The 16,538-nt window shown below is 37.6% G+C and overlaps 1 protein-coding gene across 17 annotated transcripts in view; it reads left to right on the top strand.

The window, feature by feature from the left end:
* DLG1 (discs large MAGUK scaffold protein 1) overlaps positions 1-7,226 on the top strand; it is a 274,204-nt gene extending 266,978 nt beyond the window's left edge. For all 17 annotated transcript variants that reach the window (XM_070406507.1, XM_070406504.1, XM_070406506.1 and 14 more), the window contains 2 exons: positions 4,365-4,456; positions 5,396-7,226. In XM_070406507.1, the coding sequence (XP_070262608.1) occupies positions 4,365-4,456; positions 5,396-5,502 (199 nt within the window). In that variant the 3' untranslated portion in view covers positions 5,503-7,226. The remainder of the gene's footprint in view (positions 1-4,364; positions 4,457-5,395) is intronic.
* The last annotated feature ends 9,312 nt before the right edge of the window (positions 7,227-16,538 follow it).

Genomic DNA, 16,538 nt, shown 5'->3' with positions numbered 1-16,538 from the left:
ACTAAATCACAAAGAAATAGAACATCTAAAGCGACCTATAACTAGTAAGGAAACTGAATCAGTAATTAAAAACTCCCAACAAAGGAGCATCCTGAACCAGATGTCTTTACTGGTGAATTTTACCAAATATTTTTAAAAGATCTAATGCAAATCCTCAAACTTTTCCAAAAAATTGAAGAGAGAATATATCCTAACTCATTCTGTGAAGTCAGTATTACCCTGATACAAAGACACTATAAGGGGGAAAAAGACTACATTGATGCAAAGATCCTCAACAACCAGATTCAGCAGTCTATTAAAAGGATTATACTCCATGACCAAGTAGAATTTATTTCTGGAATGTAAGGATGATTTGACATGAAAATCAAACATAATAAACCTCATCAACAAAATGAAAGGGAAAATCCATACAGTCATCTCAACTCATGCAGGTACAGCATTTGACAATACTCTTTCATGATAAAAACACTCAAAATAGGAAGAGAAGGAAACTACTTTAATATAAAAGCCATGAATAAAAAATCCACAGTAAAAGAGTGAAAGCTTTTTCTCTAAGGTTAGGAACAAGGTAAGGATGCCTGCTTTTCACCATTTCTATTTAACATGGTACTGGCAGTTCTGGCCAGATCAAAGAAAAAAACTATCCTAGGTGAGAAAAAAAATGAAAGACATCCAGATTGGAAAGGAAGAAGTAAAATTATCTCTGTTTTCAGATTATATTATTTTATCTATAGAAAGCTCTAAAGATGCCACATAAAAGCTATTAGAACTAATAAATAGCCCTGACTGGTTTTGCTCAATGGATAGAGCATCAGCCTGTGGACTCAAGGGTCCCAGGTTCGATTCCGGTCAGGGGCATGTACCTTGGTTGCGGGCACATGCCCAGTGGGGAGTGTGCAGGAGGCAGCTGATCAATGTTTCTCTCTCATCGATGTTTCTAGCTCTCTATCCCTCTCCCTTCCTCTCTGTAAGAAATCAATAAAATATATATTTTTTTTAAAAAGAACTAATAAATTCAACAAAGTAGCAGCATTCAAAGTCAACAAAATCATTTGCATTTCTACACAGTGAACAATCTGAGAATGAAATTACAAAAAAAATTTCATTTATAATAGCATCAAGAACATTAAAATGCCTAAAATTAACCAAGGTGAAAGATCTGTACAATGAAACTATGAAACGTTAAAGAAGACATAAATAAATTGAAACACATTCCATGTGCATGGATTAGGAAGAAGACTTATTGTTAAAATGTCAAAACTTTTCAAAGCGATCTACAGGTGCCATGCAGTGCAATCGCTATCAAAATCCCAATGACTTTTTTGCAGAAGTAGACGAACCATAATAAAAGTCATACAGATTCTCAGCAGACACCCAAATAACCAAAACAGTCTTTAAGAAGAACAGAAAAACTTGAAGACTCACACTTCCTGATATCAAAATTTACTACAAAGCTATAGTAATCATCACAGTGTGGTATTGACCTAAAGACAGACATATAGACCAATGGAATGGAATAGAAAGCTCAGAAATGATCCCTCATATATAATCAATTGCTTTTTAACAAGGATGCAAGATCATTCAAAGGAGGGAGAGAAAAAAAACAGCCTTTTTCAACAGATGGTACTGAAAAAACGATACCCACATGCAAAAGAATGAAGTTGGACCCTTACCTAAGCCTTCCACAAAAACTCAAAATGGACCAAGGACCTAAATGTAAGACAATAAAACCTGGGAAAAAGAAATAGGACAAAAGCTTCACAGTAGTGGATTTGGCAGTGATTTCTTAGTTATGACTTTAAAGGCGTAGATAATGAAACAATCAAAAAAATAGACTTGCCCTGGCCGGGTGGCTCACTTGGTTGGAGTATCATCCCATACATGAGGAGGTTACAGGTTCGATTCCCAGGGCACATACCTAGGTTGCGGGTTTAATCCCCGGTCAGGGCACATACAGGAGGCAACTGACGTGTGTGTGTGTGTGTGTGTGTGTCTCCCCCCCTCTTTTCTCTCTCTCTCTCTCTCTCTCTCTCCCTCTCTCTCTCTCTCTCTCTCTCTTTCTCTCTCTCTCTCTCTCTCTCTCCTCATCAATAATCAATGAAAACATATCCTTGGGTGAGGAGGATTTTTTTAAAAAAATTATACTTCATATTTAAAGTTTTTTTGTATCAAAAGGCACAATATACAAAGTAAAAAGATAACCCACCGAATGGGAGAAAATATTTGCAAATCATATATCTGATAAAGGCTTAATACCCAGAATATATAGAGAACTCCTAAAACTTAATGGGAAAACAACCCAATTCAAAAATGGGTAAAGTGCTTGAATAAACATTTCTCCAAAGAAGATACACAAATGAACAATAATAGCACATGAAAAGATGCTTAACATTGCTGTTAGGGAAATACAAATCAAAACTGCAGTGAGATACCACCTCACACGTCCTAGGATAGCTACTATCAAAAACACACACACACACAAAAAAAAAACAAGTGCTGGCAAGGATGTGGGAAAATTGGAGCTCCTGCACACTGTTGTAGGAATGTAAAATGGTGCAGCCGCTATGAAAAATAGTATGGCAGTTCTTAAAAAAAGTAAAAATAGAAATGCCATATGATGCAACAATTCCACTTCTGGATATATACACACAAGAATTGAAATCAGTGTCTTGAAAAGATATTTGTATACCCATGTTCACAGTAGCATTATTCACAATAGCTAATATGTGGAAGAAGCTCAAGTATTCATCGAGGGATGAATGGATAAGCAAATGTGGAATATACATACAAAGGAAAGAAATTCTGCAATATGGTACAACATGGATGAACCTTGCAGACATGCTAAGTAAAATAAGCCAGTCACAAAAAAAGACAAATTCCACTTATATGAAGTACTTAGAGTTGTCAAAATCATAGAGACAGAAAGTATAATGGTGGTTGCCAAGGGCTAGGAGGAGGAAAGAATAGTTATTTTTAATAGGTCTTGTATTTTGGTTTTACAAGATAAAAAGAATTATAGGGATGGATGATGGTGATGGTTCCAACAACATGAAGGAAGGTATTAATACTCCTGAGCTGTACATGTAAAAATGGTTTAAATAGTAGCTTTTACATCATGTATATTTTACCACAATTTTTTAAAATATTTTTTTATTTCACAGAAGAAGGGAAAAGGAGAGAGAGAATCATCAATGATGAGAGAGAAACATCAATCAGTTGCCTCCTGCATGCCCCACACAAGGGATCAAGCCTGCAACCCAGGCATGTGCACTGACCAAGAATCAACCCTGACCTCCTGGTTCATAGATTGATCCTCAACCACTGATTGATCCTCAAACACCGGCCAGGCCACAATTTTTAATTATTTGCTTTTTCTAATCACTGTTGTATACCACATTAGCGATTTTAGGTATAAAAGCATATGATCCTTTTAATAAACAGAAAAAACATTCCATAAAATTATCATCCATTCATGATAAAAACATTTTAAAAACTGAATAGAAGGGAATTTTCTTAATCTCATGAAGGTCATCTACAAAATACAAAAGCAAACATCATATTTAATGGTGAAATATTGAAAGTTTTCACTCTTTTAAATAGGAAACCAAAAAAAATCAATAAAAATAAAAAAATAAATAGGAAACCAACTCCCATGTACCCATCATTCAGCTGCAACAGTAATTATCATTTATGATGAATCTTGTTTCACTGCCCCCCACCAGACATTATATGATTTCATCCATATATTTCAGTATTTATTTGAAAGATAGGAATTTCCTATTTAAAAACATCATTATGTCACACTTAATAACTCGTTAAATATCATCAGTTCAAATTTTCCTGATTGCTTATAAGTTTTGTGTATGTTTTTCAGTTTGTTTGAATCAGTTTCTGAATTGTCATGAATAGACCTTACTTGGAACTTGATTCAAACATATCTCCTTTTTTTCCTATTTATTTATTGAAGAAACTAAATCATTTCTTCTGTAGTTTTCCCCAGACTATATTTTTCTAATTGCCTTATCATAGTGTTGTTTAATGTTTATGTCCCCTTTATCATCTATGAATTGGTAGGAGATCTGTAAGTCGTATTTAGATATGAAGTTTTTATCAAAATCTAAACTGTCAAATCTTAGGGGTTTTTTTGGCTGCCTTGTGCCAATGCAAAGATGTGTTAAAACCCTCTGTCATTCCAAGTATAAAGCTACATATTCAGTGACTGAATCTAGTTTTAATGACATTCATTGTCTCAACAGAGCTCAACTTTTCATGATTTTATGTTTTTATGTCTTCTCTCCTTTGTCATCTTTCTTCAGAAAGTATTATAATGTAGTAATTAACAATTTCTAAATTTATTTGCATAGGGAAATGAATAAGCGACTAACAGAAGAACAAGCCAGAAAAACATTTGAGAGAGCCATGAAACTGGAACAAGAATTTACTGAGCATTTCACAGGTTGGCATCATATGTGGCAGTTCCCTTTATGGTAGAATTTTGCTTTGGAGCCATATGAAGTGACCCATTGAAAAGGATTTTGAACTATGCCCACGTCTACCAGTAGTAATTGATATTATCATTTTCAAAATAATACATCTAACCTAGGTAGTGATGATGAGGACTCTTGAAATTTAGTATTTCTTGGGTTATTGATTAGGATAGCATGTATAAGAATAACTCACGTGACTGGAGAAAAATAGACTCAGATTTTATTTCTTCTATGAAATTGACTTTTATCCTTTATAAATCTTGATCCATTTTAAGATATTACTTGTTTAAAAAGAAAAGAATGAGTAGCAATTTCCAAATAATCTTTCTAATTCATTTTGTCCTTTAAATTACCCCTTAGGTATCTTTGAACAGTTTTTTGTCATTATTGTTATTTGTTTGAAATAATGGTAAGTGTATACTTGGTAGTCACACTAAGTACCATTAAGTGCCATGATGTTGTGACCCATTTGCTTTTTTTTTATATATGTAATAATTTCAGACTTACAGAAAAATTGTAAGAGAAGTACCAGCAATTCTTATATACTCTTACTCCTTATTCCCCAAATGTTAACATTTACCACATTTATAATTTTTTCTGAAACATTTAATAGTAGGTTGCAGACAGATGCTCTTTTGGCTCTAAATACTTCAGTGTGTATTTCCCAAATACACAAAAGAAAGTAAAAATTACCAAATCCCACTTTTTGATCAGTTTTTAAAATAAAAGTTTTTATATTTTACAAATGGGAAAATTAATTAAATGAGCAATTTAACTAAACAAACAATACATAAATGGTATCCCTTCCTGAATGAATAACTATTTCTAAGATTTGGTATCTACTATTTCACCAATAATTATAATGGTGAAGATAGACAATTTAATGGAAGTTTCTGATTTCATTACAGCTATTGTACAGGGCGATACGCTGGAAGACATTTACAACCAAGTGAAGCAAATCATAGAAGAACAGTCTGGTCCTTACATCTGGATTCCAGCGAAAGAAAAGTTATGAGGACTGATGTTTTTCTGTTCCAGTCTCATTTTCTTTGACATTTCTTTTCCCTTTCCTCTGGAGTCTGTCTTTAATACTCCTTCCATGTTGAATCTTATCCCACTCATCATGGTCTGCAAATCGCACTTATTTTTGCAACCTAGTGTCTCCTTCAAGTTGTAGCATCTGTATTATTTTATATCACTACTGGTTTGTGGCCATTTTTCAGAACTGGAAATGGAATGGCCTGACCAGCTATTAAGAATTTGGGAAGATGGGGAAATTGTGGTAAAATTCCTTAATGTTTAAGGGAAAGTAACTTTAAAAGATTTTCAGAAAAGCTTTATATACATTTTTTCAAATTTCAATATAAATGAAAGAAAAGTGGTTTTAATCAATGATTTAGTAAACTTGGAGCAACAGTGCACGCTTAACTTTAATAGCATGGTTTGGCCAATATACTAGTTCTCAAATCCTTTTCTCAATTGATCTGTCTTATCTCAACAAATATTTCATTATAGGCAAATAAGAAAATGTATGTTTTTTCATTTCAAAATTAATGTCTGGATTAACTTAATTTCACAAGGGATATTCATTTTTCATAAGAGTTCTTAAAGTCTATTATTGTTTAAGGGCTTTGTGTTTTTCTTTCCAATACATCTGCTAGGGATAACAATGTTTAAATGTTTTTAACATACTTGTGCAACACTGTTCTTACAAAAGTTGTCCATATGTAATAAGCATCACATTTCTGAAATGAGGCCATGTTTAGGTGCTAGGGGGAGCTCACCTTTTACAGATAAGGTTGAGAAAATTTCGTAGACAAAAGTACAGACAAAACCAACATTATAGTGGTGATATAGTAATCATGACCATGGAAAAGGAGTCCAACTCATAGTCTAAACTTTCAACATATCCTTAGGGGTCAGATTTTAATGAATATTTTACCCACAATAACTGCCTATTTTGTTATAATAAATATATATATATATATATATATATATAAATATATATAAAACTTTCTTTAACTAAACTCTGTAACTATGGGAATTATTTTCTTTACATAGTTGCACACACAAACATATATATATATTTAAAATATATTTTTTTCTTTTGTCACCTACTCTTTTTGTTTGTTTTTTAATTAAATATTAATTGATTAGACTTTATCTTCCTTAATCATGTGAACTGAAAACAGGGGTATGGTGGTTATGGAAAGAAATCTTTAGGGAAATTAGATTACATGTAAAAGTATGCATGTTCTCCTCTTTTCTATAAAAGTTTTCAAATGGTTCCTGGTTGGTTTGATTTTGTTTTTATTACTGTTATTCTTGTCATTGGGTTTGAATTTGGTTGTATGCCTCTCCTTCCAGTTCTCCTTTCATTAATAGGAAAACAGGCAAAAAACCTTGTGTGTGTGAGTGTTTTCCCCTCAGACTGAACACCTTTCATCTCATGGCTGCTTTTCACTAGAGTTGCACAGATCTTCCTGGTGAACAATTTCAAGAAATTGTAGTGAAAGGTAGATATGGTTTCAGAAATCAGTTTCTCTGGTCTTTTATATTAATAATATTGTTTAGCTTCCCATTGCTTTTTTTGGTGTTGTTTATTAAATATGTGTTTTTGACAACCTCCACCTTACAGTTTCTTAAACAATGAGTACTGGTTTGTAAAGAATTATCAACATTATCCATTCCATTTATGAGAAAGAGGAGAACAGCTAATAAACTTTATTGTGAAATCCATATGTTAAATGTGTCTTGAATTTTGAAAGAAAAATATTATTTTGCAAGCTAACATTTTCTTAGAACAGTTTTGGGCATCACATAATTTATAAACAATTCAAGAGCTATTAGGCAAGATAATCAAAATTTCTTCTGTAGGTTCGGTATTAAGTATGTTAACACAATACTGTAGCTGTTATACTAAATATAGTAGATTGGTACCAAACCAAATATACTAAAAAAAGTATTGTAAAATCCTTCAAGAGCTCCCAAAATCACCATACAACAAGATCCCAGTATAAGACTTTATGAAGTATTTACTGGTCAAATGTTGTAAAATATTGAGAGGTTATAAATTATTCCACTTATGTATTAAAATATGTATATTCAGCCCCTACTATGTAAGTTGATTTTTTTGTAAGAAAATACAGTTGACCCTGTAAAAACATGGGTTTCGACTGCACAGGTTTACTTATATGTGGGGTTTTTTTGGTATTTGTGTTTTTTTCCCCAATAAATATATAGTCGGCCCTCTGTATCCCCAGGTTTCCCATTTACGGATTCAGCCAACCATGGATTGGGAATCCAGGGGTGCGGGGGGCTGACTGTACACTGTTTACGCCATTTTATATAAGGGACTTGCGCATCCATGGATTTTGGTATCTGTGGGTGGTCCTCCAATACCGAGCGACAAGTGTAGTTACGTTTGGGGGGAGTCAAAATTTATATGCAGAATTCCGACTGCACAGGGATTGGCCCCTCTTAACTAGCCCTCATGTTCTTCAAGGGTCAACTGTACTAACTTTTGTGCACCGTTCTAGATTGTATAGAATTATTAATAAAAGTACTAATTGCTTAGTACAACTCTGCAACAGCCACTTTAGTATATTCTTATTTAATTAATATAAAGAAGATAAGAGTTAGTAACCCCACTATAAGGCTTAAGTGAAATCACTTGCTGAAGATGACTTAGCTAGTAAGGAGCAGGGTTTGATGTTTGTTTCCAAGTCTCTCTGCCCCTAGTTCTTCCTAATATACTATGCTGCCTTCTTTTCAGCCCCTACTATGTAAGGCACTATGACTTCAGTTATGTTATTTTGGTGTCCCTTTACAGATAAAGACTTAGATCAGTGGTTCTCAACCTTCCTCATGCCACGACCCTTTAATACAGTTCCTCATGTTGTGGTGACCCCCAACCATAAAATTATTTTTGTTGCTACTTCATAACTGTTATTTTGCTACTGTTATGAATCGTAATGTAAATATCTGATATGCAGGATGTATTTTCATTGTTACAAATTGAACATAATTGAAGCATAGTGATTAGTCACAAAAACAATACGTAATTATATATGTGTTTTCTGATGGTCTTAGGCGACCCCTGTGAAAAAAGGTCGTTCGACCCCCAAAGGGGTCGTGACCCACAGGTTGAGAACCACTGACTTATTTGAAGGCACTTGCCCAGAATCACATGATAAGTAGGGAACAGACACATAGAACAAATCATTCCCATTACAGCTGAAACAACTGTTTGTGGGAAACAAGCCACACTAAGTGTCACAGTGACATACAAAGGAAGAACCTCCTGAGAACCAAAATGGAACAGTATCCACTATTCGAACTCACAGAGGCTAAAACTATTTGAATGACTTATGAGATATTTCTTATTTATAAATGCTTCTTTATATCCTTAAGTTGAAAAATTTTAAATGCGAATACACATCTTTGTTTGCTTTCCTATTCCATATCTGCCAAGGGCTCTTCAAAAAATAATGAAGCAAACTTGCAGAGCTCGTTCCATTTTAAATAAGGGACTTGGGCATCCATGGGTTGTAGTATCCATGGAGGAACTGCTCTGGTTAACAAATACATGCTAAACCATTATATAGTACTTAAACTCCAAAGATGGCAATTTGGGGACTTCACTTACAAGGAAAATTTGTTTTCTAAAGAAATAAACAGTTCTCTTCCAAGATTCTCTGTCTTGGATACTTTCGGTTTACATGTGGTGAAACAGAAGCCCAGAGGTCCCAATGTCTTAACCAAAGTTACAATGCAAACCAGGAAGAGAGCCAGATTAGAAGCTTTAACTCCTGGACAGTGGTCTTTCTACTCTACCAGTTCTTTTCCTCCCATGCTGTGAGCTGAATTTAATGGGTGATGTGTCCCTCGAGGTTTGAATTACTAATTAAAAGAAAGTAAATGTCAATAAATTTAAGAGATTGTTATTGCTGTGTTTGAATTTGAAAGATATCTAGGAAAAACAGGAATGTTACTTTTCTGACCCAGTTTAGATTACCTGGTATTTTAGCTGAATGTTGAAGATTCCATTGATCTCCCTGAAGAATTGCATAATACAGCTGTCCTTAGCTTTAGCAGCAGAGTGCTATAATGTGAAGAATGTGGGCTGTGGAATCAGAGCTTGATCTGAATGCCAGCTGTGCCTCCTACTGGTTATATAACTAAGATTGGGCAAGTTGTACCATTCCTCTTATTACTTATCTGCAACATGGACATATTTTGAGAGGCAGTAAAATTACAAATAAATCTTAGCTAGCACATAGTACACTCTATGAGTTAATTCCCTTTTTCTTTGGCATCAGAAGCCTGGAATTGTTCCAATTCCCCTTGTAGAAATTAACCTGAGCCTTCATTTTGCCATATTTTAAATGGGATTCGAATGACTAACTTGCAGGATTGTTATAAGGGTTAATAAACTAGTGTATGCAAAATACCAATCACAGCATCTGATACTTGACTCTCAATACTTCCTGTTCTTCCTCTTGCCCTGTACTATTTATGGTGGGTAGCAGAAGACAGAAGAATATGGTCCACCTTTCCTCATCCCCTGTAGAGAAATCTTAGACTTTTAGTTAAGGAATTATTTACATTTCAGTTCCTATCATCTTGTTTACTCGTATCTTCCTTTAAGGACCCATACTCTGTCAGAGATGCCTGTGACTTTGACCTACTGCCCTAACTCAACATGGAACTGAAAGACATGATTTCATAAGCTATTCCCACATCCCTGCATAGTGCTAGACCCAACAATCCATAGCAATTCTCCAGAACATTTATTATTGAGAGTCTATTAATGCCTGGAAAAGATTACTTAAATGACCCAGATAAGGTACATTTTTTCCTTCAATTTAACTAGGACCAGAAGAGTCACGATTTACTACTTTCTCACTGACTTTACTGCCAGCTCTTTCTCCTTTCCACCCCCAAATATGGTTACCTGAGAGCTGGCAATACAAATCCTGGTCTGCTAAACCACACTGTGAACAGACGTGGTGGCCAGGTAACCTGGTATTATTTGAGGCTTTAAGAAACAGATACCAAACCTGACCAGGGCGAGTGTCACTACAATTTTTCTAGCAGTTTGTATTCCCCATAGTAGTAAAAAACACATGGGGAGAATTAGGGGAAGGAGACCAGAGGAGAGTAAAGGCTGGAATTCTCCCACTCTTCTCTTGCTTGCTTTTTATTGAAGTATACATAGATAAAATGTATTAATATCATAAGTGTACATATACCTCAAGCAACAAGCATCACATGGGTGACCATGTAACAACCAACATGAAGCTCAAACAACAGAACATGACCAGCACCCTGGACATGCCCCCCCGCCCCACTCCCCCATCAGCTTTCTCCAAGTCATTACTCCTACTCCAAGGGAAGCCACTATCCTAACTTACTGTATTTTTTAATTTATGTACTGTAAAATTCTTTATGGTGTACAATTCTATGAGTTTTGACACATGCATAGAGTCATGTAACCACCCCCACAATCCAGAATACAAAACAGTTCCATTATCCCAACATTTCTCTCATGCTTGCCCCTCTGTAATCAATACCTTCTCCCACCCACAACTTCTGACAACCACTGATTTTTTATCAGTGCCTATAGTTTTGCTTTTCCCAAAATATCATATAAATGGAATATCATATGTAGCATTTTGGATGTAGCTTCTTTCCCTTAGCAAAATGCATCTGAGACTCATCCATGTTGCTCATGCATCAATAGTTTGTTCCTTTTCGTTGCTGGGTAGTATTCCACTTATAAATACACTCCAATTTTTTTTAGCCCCTCACTAAGTGGATGTTTGGCTTGTTTCCAGTTTATCCTGCTATATTTGTGTACTCCTTTGCAACGCTAGGCCTGCAGGAACAAGAAGCAGAACCAGAAATGGGTTTCTGATCTCACAGCCATGACAGGCCTTCCCCCACTCCACCTCTATCTCTACCGCGCGCATCCACACATTGTGGCAGTGGCACAGGAGCCTATCATCCTAAAATAAACTCTAAATGAAGAATGACAGATCCCAGGGGCCTGGATACAGAACAAATTTGTTCCTAAAGCTGGAGACGGCAAGAATAAGCAATTAAAGTTTTTAGAATTTCAAATTCCCAGGAATAACACTCAGATGATCCAATAGCTAGATGTGCCCATGACTGGTACCACGTTCTCCTTGCTGGTGTCCCAGGGGAAATAAGTCGTCTATTTAGGGCAGTAGTAAATGAGGAGAAAATGGTCTGAGCAACAAATGAAACCAGCCATTTGTTAAAAATGAGATTGTCTAATAAGGTAACAATTTAGAAAATAGTCCACCAAGACGCCTTACTCTTAAGAAAATCTTCGTTGAGCCCCAAAGGATTGTAGTTTGTTTTTTAAAATTATTAACTACCAATATTCTTTAGGTGGCAACCTCTCTGCATCTTAAATATTACTAATATTCTGTGATTAACAGAAATCTAATTCTAGTGCAGCGTACTTAGGGAATGCTTGAGCCAGAGCTGGTCTCTGATTGATTGGTTTGACACTCAACCCTTTTGCATGCTGAGCACACGTGACCTTGTCGGTCTTCTTCATTCTTACCACAATATGACTTGATTTCTCACATGTGTGTTTTCGAAAATATCAGGTCACTCCTTTAAAATGGCTCTACACTATACCTTAGGAGTTACTGGTGTTTGCCCTAAGTGAGAATAAACTACTCAAATTGAACATATATTCATCCCTATTTTCTCTAATCCAGTGTTAATGACCCATTTCATTTGGACAATGTTTAACAGTAGAATGGATTTTTAACTATGTAGAAGTCTGTAAAAAACAATTAGCATGCGAAACAAGATACAGTGAGTTTTCTGGAAGAAAAGATTAGAGCGAGTGATGTAATCTTTCTTTAGAATGTCTAAAATTAGGTTCATTTAACTCACAGATGGGAGTGCTAAAGGCGATGAAAGTCCCATATGTTCCACACTATGAAGCTCTACAAAAAAGTTTTCTAAATCTTGTGAGTTAGTGGATCAAAAATATCTACTTTCCTAGTGGTATTTAAAACTAGAAACGATATCTTTTGATGACAGATTTCTTTCTTTTCTCTGAAAGTTCGGTACTTAGTTCAGGTCTAGTTTATCTGACATTCCTCAGTCTCACTAGGAAAAAGCTTTTAACTATTTTTCTACATCTTGTTAGTAACAGTTGTGCTTAATAGGATATCCTCTCCATCACCCACATTTTAATCTTAATGCTTCTTTTCTTCATACTTATAATTAAGTGTTATTGGGTGACATTGGTCAACATGACCACATGGGTTTCATGTGGGGATTTCTAAGTTACAAAATCTGTATATAGCCCCGGCCAATGTTGCTCAGTGGTTGAGCGCCGACCTATGAAACGGGTCACAATTCGATTCCCAGTCAGGGCACATGCCCGGGTTGTGGGCTTCATCCCCAGTATGGGGCATGCAGGAGGCAGCTGATCTATATGATTCTTTCTCATCATTTATGTTTCTATCTCTCTATCCCTCTCCCTTCTTCTCTGAAATTAATAAAAACATATTTTTTAAAAAAGAAAGAATGAAAGTCCTGCTTCCATACCTGTTTAAAAAAAAAAATCTGTATATAGCACCATGTGCCTACCACCCAAAGTCAAATTTCTGAGCAGGCTTCCCCAAGTCCAGCTTCATAGGGAAAATACTTGTAAAGTGGCAAACACTTTTGTTCCCAAAACCCTCAAATGTCTACCATTGATCTCAATATACAAATTCAGATGTATTGACCAGTCAGCAAATTCATGGTGAATGATGTCAGGAGTACAGCATGTCCTCAAATAACATCATTTCATTATAATGTCGAGAAGAAAAAACCTATTCCCTGCTGGTGCCACTGTCTGTGGAGTTCGCACGTCCTCCTCATATCGGTGTGGGTTTTCTTCGGGTCGCCTGGTTTCCTCCCACATCCCAAAAATGTGCACATGAGGTGAACGGAGGGGGGGGGGGGGGCGGGTGTCTGCGTTGCCTACGTCTGAGTGAGTGGGGTGTCTGGATGTGCCCTACATGCGCAGCCAGTCCGGGGGTGGTGCCAGGATAGGTTCTGGCCACTGAGACCCTGAACTGAAATAAGCAGGTTGGAAAACAATTATCTTACTTGTTTTTACTGATCTTTCTTAAATGTCTGTATAGTTCACACTTATTTCAAAGTTCAATATTAGAAGTGTTTGAGGGTGAGGGCATGAGCAGGGGGGTGGGGGGAAATGGGGGGGGATAAGGACACATATGTAATACCTTAATCAATAAAGAAAATTAAATTTTTAAAAAAGGAGTGTTTGGGTCTTTATTTAGGGATTTGGAAACATTTTTGTGACTAGAAATATGCCATAGGAACTTAACTCTTTTTTTTTTTTTTAAATATATTTTATTGATTTTTTTACAGAGAGGAAGGGAGAGAGATAGAGAACCAGAAACATTGATGAGAGAGAAACATCGATCAGCCGCCTTCTGCACATCTCCCACTGGGGATGTGCCCACAAGCCAGGTACATGCCCTTGACCGAATCGAACCCGGGACCCTTCAGTCCACAGGCCGATGCTCTATCCACTGAGCCAAACCGGTTTCGGCAGGAACTTAACTCTTGTTTATGCCAATTAGCCTATGGTAAATTGGTTTTGTATACGTCATTTCCCTTAAAAGTTAGTTTCCGAGAACCTATCAACGACATTGAGGCTTACTGTAAGAGGCTGATATTCTTTGATAACATATTTACTGCTGCATTTCTAATTTTCTCTGTGCACAACAGCTCATCCAAATGTCCCCAGAATAAAAAATTGTTTGGACATGTTCTTAGTCAAAGACATTACAGCCCCTAGACATAGAAAAATATAAAGTATGACTTGTTGAAATGAAAAACCATTAATTGTCCTAATATTCTGGGCAGAAGACTTGTTCATCCACACTTTGCTGGCTCATTAGCCCCCTCACCCCACCAGTACCGGTTCTCTGCCTCTGTCCAAGGACCTTCCCTCTTCTCTCTGAGTCCCCAGAGGCGCTCTTCACTGTGTTCCAGTTCCCTGACCAGCAAGCTCCATGCAAGTGCCAGAGCTGTGGCCTTGGCAGAGTGAAGAAGAGCTCTTTGTCTTTCATATCATGGAACAGGGTCGGGGGTCCCAGAGCGGTCTTGCTTAGGCCCCAACATCTTACAGAAGCGTCAGTGAAACCAGGCCTTGTATTTTTTAGACTTTCACCTCAATGAGTCCAGATTGGGGACCCAGTAAACCTTAGTGCTTCTGCTTCTCTATACGGCTGTTCTTTGGTAAAATTGCTAGCTCATGATACCCTCATTGCATCCCCCCAATCCTCTGACCACTTGGGTATGTCTGCATCCCAGAAATGGCAGGATCCAGGCTCAAGCTGAGGCAGGGTTCCCCATGACACACAAGCTATGTGCATGTTAGAGCCAGGCAGTGGGCCTGATCGAGAGGCCCCTGGAGTCCAGAGACAGCAAATTCCCTGGTGAGACAGTGGGGGAGTGACCTGAGAGTTGAGGAAAGGGCCCTGCTATCTGACACCTTATCAGTGTCACCTGGAGCTTTGCTAAAGGACCAACTTAACACAAACCCTGCCAATACCTTCTGGCTGCTCTCAGAGTTGCAGATATGAGCCTTTTCATCCTCAGTCAGGAGGATAGGGCTTGCTAAGGACACTTTATGTATTCCATGCCCTTAGGAGAGGCCATAGCCCCTCTGCCAGAGCCACCTGCCAGTCCACTTGTGCGAGGTAGAAAGAGGTGCCTCCTCCTCTTGGTGACTCCCGCTGGGGATGGACACACAGCTTGCACCACACATGCCCCGTCAAATTCTCCAGAGCAGACAGCTATTAGGGCAGCGGTTCTCAACCTGTGGGTCGCGACCCTTTTGGGGTCGAACAACCCTTTCGCAGGGGGCTCCTAAGACCATCAGAAAACACATATATAATTACATATTGTTTTTGTGATTAATCACTATGCTTTAATTATGTTCAATTTGTAACAATGAAAATACATCCTGCATATCAGATATTTACATTACGATTCGTAACAGTAGCAAAATGACAGTTATGAAGTAGCAATGAAAATAATTTTATGGTTGGGGGTCACCACAACATGAGGAACTGTATTAAAGGGTTGCGGCATTGGGAAGGTTGAGAACCACTGTATTAGGGGAAGAAGAACGGTGCATCAGAGCCATAATGATCTACCTTTGACATCCATATGCAGCCCAGAGAGAAGGAATGTGGCCGAGGTCACACGTGATAAGAGTAGAGCTCAGGTCTCCTGAAGCCCCTCCCCCATGATCATGTCCATGTGTGAGACAAGCAGCTTCACCGCCCAATCACAGGAGCCAGGGCTTCCTTTCCCAGGGAGCAGGGCAGGCTGGAGGACTGACAAACTCAGACCCAGGGGTCCTCTCTCTCGCTCAGCATTCTTATAACACATGTCCTCTGCCTGAGGCAGGCAGGGTCGCAGTCCTGGGTGCTCATGAGGGGGTGATAAAAGAGAAGGACATAAATGGAGGCAGATGACTGAGTAACAATTTCTGCATCCCCACCACACATGGTGAGCTGTAGTCCTGGTCTACCTAGAACAGTGGTTCTCAAACTCTGCTGTGCACAAGGGTAACAAACATAGTGTTGCCTTAGCCAGTTTGGCTCGTTGGATAGAGCGTCGGCTTGTGGACTGAAAGGTCCTGGGTTCAGTTCTGGCCAAGGGCACATGCCTGGGTTCTGGGCTCGGTCCCCAGTGGGGAGAGTGCAGGAGGCAGCCAATCAGTGATTCTCTCTCATCATTGATATTTCTATATCTCTCTCTCCCTTTCCCTTCCTCTCTGAAATCAATAAAAATATACTTGAAAGAAGAAAAAAAAGAGTGTTGGCCCTACCCCCAGAGTTTCTACTCAGTGGATCAGAGGTGGGCCTGACAATTTGTGTATCTAACAAGTTCCAGGTTATGCTGCTGCTGCTGCTGGTCTGGGAACCACACTTTGAAAACCAGTGGCCTAGAGAAACAGACAACCCA

The sequence above is a fragment of the Myotis yumanensis genome, unplaced genomic scaffold, assembly GCF_028538775.1.
Source record: "Myotis yumanensis isolate MYYU_CA2020_CCGP unplaced genomic scaffold, mMyoYum1.0.hap1 SCAF_2, whole genome shotgun sequence".
Taxonomy (NCBI): Eukaryota; Metazoa; Chordata; class Mammalia; order Chiroptera; family Vespertilionidae; genus Myotis; species Myotis yumanensis.
The sequence above is the reverse complement of the archived record's forward strand: the minus strand, read 5'-3'. Positions and strand labels throughout refer to the sequence as shown.